Genomic DNA, 7,518 nt, shown 5'->3' with positions numbered 1-7,518 from the left:
TGGATGTGGTGGTGTTGTCCCATAAACTTGAGTACCAGCATCATCGTGAGGCCTATGTTGACCCTTAGGGGCAGGTGTCACTAGACTGGGACCTTCTACTGCTTCTTCATTCAACCCTTGAACAAGTGCCTGAAGTCTCGTGGTAGGCATTTCTATAAACATAAACAAGATGGGGATAAGAAGCGAATACTTACGACTCAACTCTATCGCACGATATAGATCAGAAATAAGTGTATTCATCCTAAAAATCATGTATCCTCATATTTATAAGCATGTTGCACAACATACCCATTAATAAGACTCTACTAGATACGACTTGCTAACTCCCTAGTACAGAACTGCTCTGATACCAAGTTTGTCACACTCCAACCTTGAGAGGTGCAATCGGCACACGATGCCCAAAGGCCCATGTGAACCGATGTCTATTCTTACATATTTTTATTCATAAGACCTAGGTCAACAAGTCCTCCGAGTAAGAATCACCAAAATCAATATGTGAACAACTGACTTACAAAAGAAACCTTAGCATTTTATACATATTCATAACTGAAACGGAGTCATAATCCACCCTTTTACATACAGTTAAACATAGCCTGTAAGCTTCTAAGAGTACCTAAAGGAGATATACATATGTATAACTTGGTCGGGACATGGCCCCACCATACCCAAAACGTTAAGACATGAGTTTTAATACCTTTTGACTTCTAACAACTACTCCGAAGGAATGGAGTGCAACGACTGCTCAGCTGGAACAACACCATACTAGGGAGGGACGTCATCGGGTCTATTTGTAGCTGTGGGCATGAACATAACACCCAAAAAAGAGAGCGTCGGTACGGATAATGTACAGAGTATGTAAGACTAAGAAAACATGTAAATCAGAGTCATAGCATAAGAGAAATAAGTGAGTGATCCCAACTTGAATACCCACGACAAGCCACCGGGGCGTAATCAGTGGGAACTATAAACCATGAATCATGAATGCAAGCAAGATTTTGTAAAACCAAGCCACTCATTTGGGCTATGCATTAATTATAATACATATAAGTATACATATCTTCAACCATTCTTTGGGTCACATTTCATAACTCCATACCTGGTCTCATAGAGGACTCAGTCGTACCCGGCCATAAAAGGGCTCGGTAACCTCACATCACACATCATTCCATACCCGGCTTAGTAGAGGACTTGGTTGTACGCGGCTTCAGGAGGTCTCGGCTATATCCGATCTCAACAGAATTCGGTGTAACCGGCCTCAAGAGGACTCGGTAACCTCACATCACGCGTCATCGTACCTGGCCACACAAGTGCTTGGTAATATCTCATATCATGTCTCATCATACCCAACCGATCAATAGTTGCATAGTAGGTGTCGTGCCCGTCTGTCTATAGTACAGCTCAGTAAAGTAAAATAAATACATTTATTTAAGTGAAATGCAGTAGCAGTTTCAAGAGATAACAGGTTTAAATTCAGAATGAATCATACTCCCCGACTACATGATACCAACTGGAAATATTATAGACTTTGAAATAAATGTCACCGGCAAGTATGTACACGAACAAAATACCATCATTGAGAAGGACTCAGAACAACCAAATTTTTTTAATACAGAAATCCTTTAGAGGGAGAAAGAGAGACTTACACCAGGTCATGCCAAGAAAGAAAGTTTCCCTACATACCTTATTGAAGAACTAGCTACACCTCTAGAACGATTACCCCGCCTCCAACGAATTTTTCAGAATCGATACAACAAGATAATAAATATTACAGTGATGATTCCCAGCTCCTTCGTGCTAGATTTTTCTAGATTCAGATTCACCTTCAACTTTGCCTTAAATTGTTTGGAAAGTCTAAAGGGGTGTTAAGAGGTGCTTGGGAGAACTAACATTGGTGATACCTTCTAAAAATGAAAGAGAAAAGAGTGTTGCACTACCTTTTTATATCACACCAAATCTAGGAAACTCCGCCACTACTACATGCAAACGGGTCGCATCGCCCCGATCACTGCAACTGGTGACAGCTGGCGCAAGTCTAATGAAATGTGTTGCTATCTTCTGCCCTCAAACGCGTCGCCGACTGATTGACTGTGCTAGAAGCCACACTTATCAAGCTTTATTTAGGTATGGGGTGTAACATTTACTTGATTTAAACATTTAAATTGCTTAGAAAAAATGCTCAATGTATAAGTGATATATCTAATTCAAAATATTGTGACGTAAGATCCATTTGGGAGCTTCTAAAGAAAGACCCATTTGGGAGCTCATGGAAACAATCTGTAAATTCTTTTTTTTTTCTCTAAGAGGAAACCGTACTTTTGGATAAAATTGAGACCTACTACCTGCCCGACCACATTTGCATTTTTCAAAAATGAAGTTTTGCCCTGCCCTGTCGTGCCCCGCCCTATTTAGATGCTCCCTTGCCCTGCCCCATTAAGGTTTTGCCCTGCCACATTTGTCATCCCTAATAATTTCTAAGGCTAGAGACTTAGACTTGTGATTAACTAGTAGAAGTCAATCAAATCCATTGGATTAGACTCGACACTAATTAATTCCGTATTTTTTCATATTCCGTTTCCTTTATTGCGAGAATTCCATTGATCACTTTATTCATTTTTTTGGTTTAGTTTTTATCTTTCTTAGGTTTTAGTTCAAATCACCCTTTTATAAAGTGTTTGGCTTAGTTAAATTGGTGACAATCTAACAAGATAGGTAAAATAAAGATAGTAAAACAAATTTAACCCGTCACGAATGTTAACGAATAAAGATGTTAACGAATAGGCAAAGGTTAACGAATAGTACCGAGCTTAGCCCGTCACGAATAAAATTATGAACAAATTTGGTCCGGTATAAAAAAACCCAAAAGGGGAAGAAGAAAGAAAGACAAATACGAATATGGAAAGGAGAGGGAGAAAACCAAGATGTCCTCTAATGTCCTCCAACCACACCCACACACAATTCAGCCTCTTAACCCCTTATTTTCCATATATGGGGTTTTATTTAATTTCTTTTTCCTATATTCATAGCCTCAAAAATATATCTCAATATCCCTTCTGGCCTTCCACATTCTCTCCTTTTTTATCCCTCTTAATAAAACGGACCAAATTTCTCTCTAGCCTCAGCATGTTAATAACAGTTTGTTTATATATGGAAAACCTTAAAGATTTGATTTAATGATGTGGGTATGAGTTTTCTTGAAATTTTTTTGCTGTTTTCCTTAGTGGGTATGTGCTACTGAAGAGAGATGAAAAGGTCTATAGAGGGTTTCAATCAACTAAATGCCGTTGATGAAGAAGCAAAGGCAAAGCTCAAGCAGAAACATCTGTTAAACGAGTTCTTGGAACTGCAAAAGGTTTGCACTTTCTGGATTTTCTTAAATAAATTCTACTAATTAGTTTGATTAGACTATTTCTTTCGGTCTGCCTAAGCCTAGTGGGCAGGGTGTATCAGATGCGCACAAACTGGCTCGGACACCACCATGCATAGAAAAAGACTGTCTTTTTGTTTCCACTAGTTCCTTGTTGGTGCTAATTCCCATTGTAGACGTGTGTAATTTGAGTTTGGCATTTTTTTGTTTTTGGTTATACTTTTAAGTGTTGTTCAATGTTTATTGGGATTTATAAAGAATTGCTCTTTTTGGTTTCCTGTAATTATATACTGTTCTTAGATGAAGTATATGCTTCAAGATGATACTTTTTGGATGTTAATTGTGTGATCATGGTCTGGCAATTCTTGTACAGGAATTTGTCTCCAAGAAGAGGAAGTTGCAGGCTGCAAAGCAGAGGAGAGATATCATTTTGGGTGAAATCCTGTACGATCATATTTTTTCTCAAACTGATAGAATAGTTATTTCCCCTATCGTGTCTCATTTTCTTATAGGTGAAGGAAAACAATAACTACTACACCTCAATCGCAAACTGGTTCTAGTGTGCTATATGAATCCTTTATAACCATTCCGTTCTGCTTGGGTCCATTTCATTCCCATACAGATTCTTTAAGTCTCACAATTATATGCATATACAACAACTAACTTAATCATATTGCCTATTGTAGGTACTTTACTTTTCTCTTAAAATGATGTAATGGGAAAAAAGAAAAGAAAAAGTACAACAACAACAACAACAACAACAACAACCCAGGAAAATCCCACAAGTGGGGTCTGGGGAAGGTAGTATGTACGCAGACCTTACCCCTACCCCAAAAGGGTAGAGAGGCTGTTTCCGAAAGACCCTCGGCTCAAGATAATAAGAAAAACCAGAAAAACAAAAGGGGAGAATATTAGTTTCACCATAGAGATCATAGGAAAAATAGGAACCTAAAATGCATAAGAAAAATACAAGACAGAAATGATGGCTAGTAATAGATCTAGCACCGAAAAGAGAAAATATTAAGACACGACAATGCCCCTAGTAATTTTCGATTAAAACCTTACCAGACTAGGCTCACAATGGAACAAAGTAACGCAAGACTCAACTAGCTCCTAGCCTACAACTGTAATACTCGACCTCCACAAATTTCTATCAAGTGTCATGTCCTCGGAAATCTGAAGTCTCGCCATATCCTGCCTGATCACTTCTCCCCAATACTTCTTAGGCCGCCCTCTACCTCTTCTCGTGCCCTCCACAACCAGCCGCTCACACCTCCTCACTGGAGCATCTGGACTTCTCCTCATTACATGTCCGAACCATCTAAGCCGCGCTTCTCGCATCTTGTCATCAATGGGAGCCACGTGCACCTTCTCCCGAATATCATCATTTCTAATCTTGTCCATCCTGGTGTGCCCGCACATCCACCTCAACATTCTCATTTCAGCTACTTTCATCTTTTGGATATGTGAGATCTTAACAGGCCAACATTCTGCCCCATACATCATGGCCGGTCTAACCACCGCTTTATAAAACTTACCTTTGAGTATTGTTGGCACTCTTTTGTCATACAAAACTCCGGATGCTAACCTCCACTTCATCCATCCTACCCCAATACGGTGTGCGACATCTTCATCAATCTCCCTTCCCCCATGGATAACTGATCCAAGGTACTTGAAGCTTCCTCTACTTGGGATAACCTGTGATTCAAGCCTCACATCCACGCCCACTTCCCCCGGCTCAGTGCTGAAAATACACTCCAAGTATTCCGTTTTCGTTCTACTCAGCTTGAAACCTTTAGACTCAAGAGTATGTCTCCAAACTTCCAGTCTCTCGTTAACACCGGTTCGTGACTCATCGATCAGAACTATGTCATCGGCAAATAGCATGCACCATGGCACCTCCCCCTATATATGGTTTGTTAACGCATCCATCACCTGGGCGAATAAGAAGAAAAAGTAATGCCCTAATATTATAGTACATGTTAAATTTCAGATTTTTAAAGCAAAGGCGTAGGTACTTGTTGAAAAGCCAATCTTCCCATGTTGATAGTGAAAGAGATATTCCACATATGAAGAATTTCGATACCGAGAGTGAAGTTCCTAAAGAAGAAAGATTCAATAGTGGCTATGATGCTGCAGGAGAAACAGCTCGTCCCGCCTTCACCTCAAAGTTCAACTCGGTAACATACTATGGTTTATATACGTCAAGGATTTAAACTTTCACTTCCTCATGAGTTGTGTATGTATAAATTAATTATTTATGTTACAGGGATACGAAGTAGGAGATGACGAAGCGCTAGCAGGTAGGGACGTGTTGAGGTTGGAGTTTCTGCCGAAGAATTACCTGATTGATGACAGCGGAGTTGGAAAGAAGAAACTCTCTTGGCATGGTGAAGTTACTTTTAAGGTTTAAAATTCTGATACATCTTACTTTCAGGAGACTGATCTTCATAAGTTTGTGGATAAGTCAGTCTTCATCTCGTTGAATACTGATATGTCGTTTCCTTTTTCCCCTGGGAGAAACAGTTCAACTTGGGAATAATTTATAATATGAATTTTGTTTTAATAATTTGCAGTACTTTAGTTTGATGGTAGTGATGCTTGTGTTTTCAACTGTCTACTATCTGATGTGGTACCTTTGCTTTATATGCAAGAGGTGGATCCAGGATTTTTATTAATATAATGAACCTCCTTTCCTGTTTCCTGTTCATATGATTTCTTTGCTAATACTAATATTGTCTCCTTTTGTGTTTTTGTTTTCTTGAGCCGAGGGCCTTTCGGAAACAGCCTCTCTACTTCTTCGGGGTAGGGGTAAGGTCTGCATACGTACTACCCTCCCTAGACCCCAGTAGTGGAATTTTACTGGGTTGTTGTTGTATATATGCGTATTTTTAGTTCTTAAAATGTAATTCACCTATATAACCAAAGGCAGACGGACCGATGTATTAAGAAGAGGAATCACTAGACCCCGTTAACCTCGACAAAAATTCTAGATATATATGTGTATATATTGAAAACGGTCATACATTCTGCCTGGAACTCTTACGATCAAAAGTCTGACAGGGCACTTGTTGAGCAGTCTGCTGAAGTGCCTGACACCTTCAAATCCCGAGTCCGCCTCTGCATATAATAAAAAAAAATTGATGAAGAGGATTCATTTGAACTGAGTTGTTCCTTTCTAGATCTGCCCATGTTTATATGCATGGATCTTGCAGAGAATTGCAAATTAATAGTTCTATTTAAAATGACTGATTGGAAACAGTATAAACTGATAAAAGATATGTTAAAGCGAGTGCAATTGTAATCCTGTTGGCTAGAATGATATGCTCATAGCCTTCCTTTCCTCTTCTGTCTCTAAAGCTTTTGTTGCTTTGACTCACAGCATGAGCTGAGCATCTATATATATAAATATTTACAGATCACAGGTTGCTGATTAACACTCGATGTGTCGTCTCTGCCTTTTTAACAATGTTTTTATTGAGAGTACCTTCTCATTGTATGAGTGATCAGGAAAGTTGCTGACTGAAACTGGCTTTTTAGCTATCACATTTGCTTAAGAGTTATGGTTTTCCATATGCAGCACGAGGGTTCTCATAGAAGGGAAGATTGTTCTATATGTTGACTGTAAATCGAGTGGAAAGAGAGAGGAGCTTGAGCAAAGGCACTTCTCTTTGTGTATGAGATTTGCTGGATACTGCAGAATAATTTTTACTATTTTTTTATATAACGGTGGTGTTGGTTGCGCAGACTCTCCAAAATGATATTGCATCCGTGTCGGATCCTCCAACAAAACATTATTTTTGGAGGATTCGACACGCACCCAACAACATTTTCGGAATGTCCGAGCAACATAGGTTGAGACTAGTTTGGGCGCACCATGACTCTATACCACCAAGTACTTGTTATCTCTCACCGGCACAAGTATGGGAAAGTATACTCACAGTGGATTAGGCAGATCGAAAAAAAATTAAGGTTTTCTTTTTCCTTTACTGGAATGTGAATCCTAATATAACTAGTTGCTCAAGTAACTAGAGTAAGGTGTGTTACTTCAAATAAAGGAATCAGATATTCAGAATGGTCTGGTGCTATTTGTAGGCAAGTTTACACTTTTTGATATAATAATTGAGAAATTAGAGAAGATTGAGAACAACAAA

The 7,518-nt window shown here is 39.1% G+C and overlaps 1 protein-coding gene across 2 annotated transcripts; it reads left to right on the top strand.

The window, feature by feature from the left end:
- Positions 1-2,880: 2,880 nt before the first annotated feature.
- LOC107802915 (uncharacterized) lies at positions 2,881-6,073 on the top strand. 2 transcript variants are annotated; one of them, XM_075253419.1, is made up of 4 exons: positions 2,881-3,349; positions 3,738-3,808; positions 5,415-5,544; positions 5,634-6,073. In XM_075253419.1, exons 1-4 carry the CDS (start codon positions 3,242-3,244, stop codon positions 5,775-5,777), a joined length of 453 nt encoding a protein of 150 aa, XP_075109520.1. In that variant the 5' UTR covers positions 2,881-3,241; the 3' UTR covers positions 5,778-6,073. The 2 variants fall into 2 exon arrangements, with proteins under 2 accessions (XP_075109520.1, XP_075109519.1); XM_075253418.1 differs by having other exon boundaries at positions 5,358-5,544.
- Positions 6,074-7,518: the final 1,445 nt, after the last annotated feature.

This window comes from Nicotiana tabacum, chromosome 5 (assembly GCF_000715075.1).
Source record: "Nicotiana tabacum cultivar K326 chromosome 5, ASM71507v2, whole genome shotgun sequence".
Taxonomy (NCBI): Eukaryota; Viridiplantae; Streptophyta; class Magnoliopsida; order Solanales; family Solanaceae; genus Nicotiana; species Nicotiana tabacum.
Note: the sequence above shows the minus strand (reverse complement) of the source record. Positions and strands in the feature narration are given on the sequence as shown.

What these genes read in the sequence shown, in the direction of transcription:
- LOC107802915 (XM_075253418.1), top strand. Translation starts at nt 3,242, where the DNA reads ATGAAAAGGTCTATAGAGGGTTTCAATCAACTAAATGCCGTTGATGAA. An exon ending in AGTTCTTGGAACTGCAAAAG is followed by an intron (nt 3,350 to 3,737) that starts GTTTGCACTTTC and finishes ATTCTTGTACAG; the next exon opens with GAATTTGTCTCCAAGAAGAG. An exon ending in TCACCTCAAAGTTCAACTCG is followed by an intron (nt 5,545 to 5,633) that starts GTAACATACTAT and finishes TTTATGTTACAG; the next exon opens with GGATACGAAGTAGGAGATGA.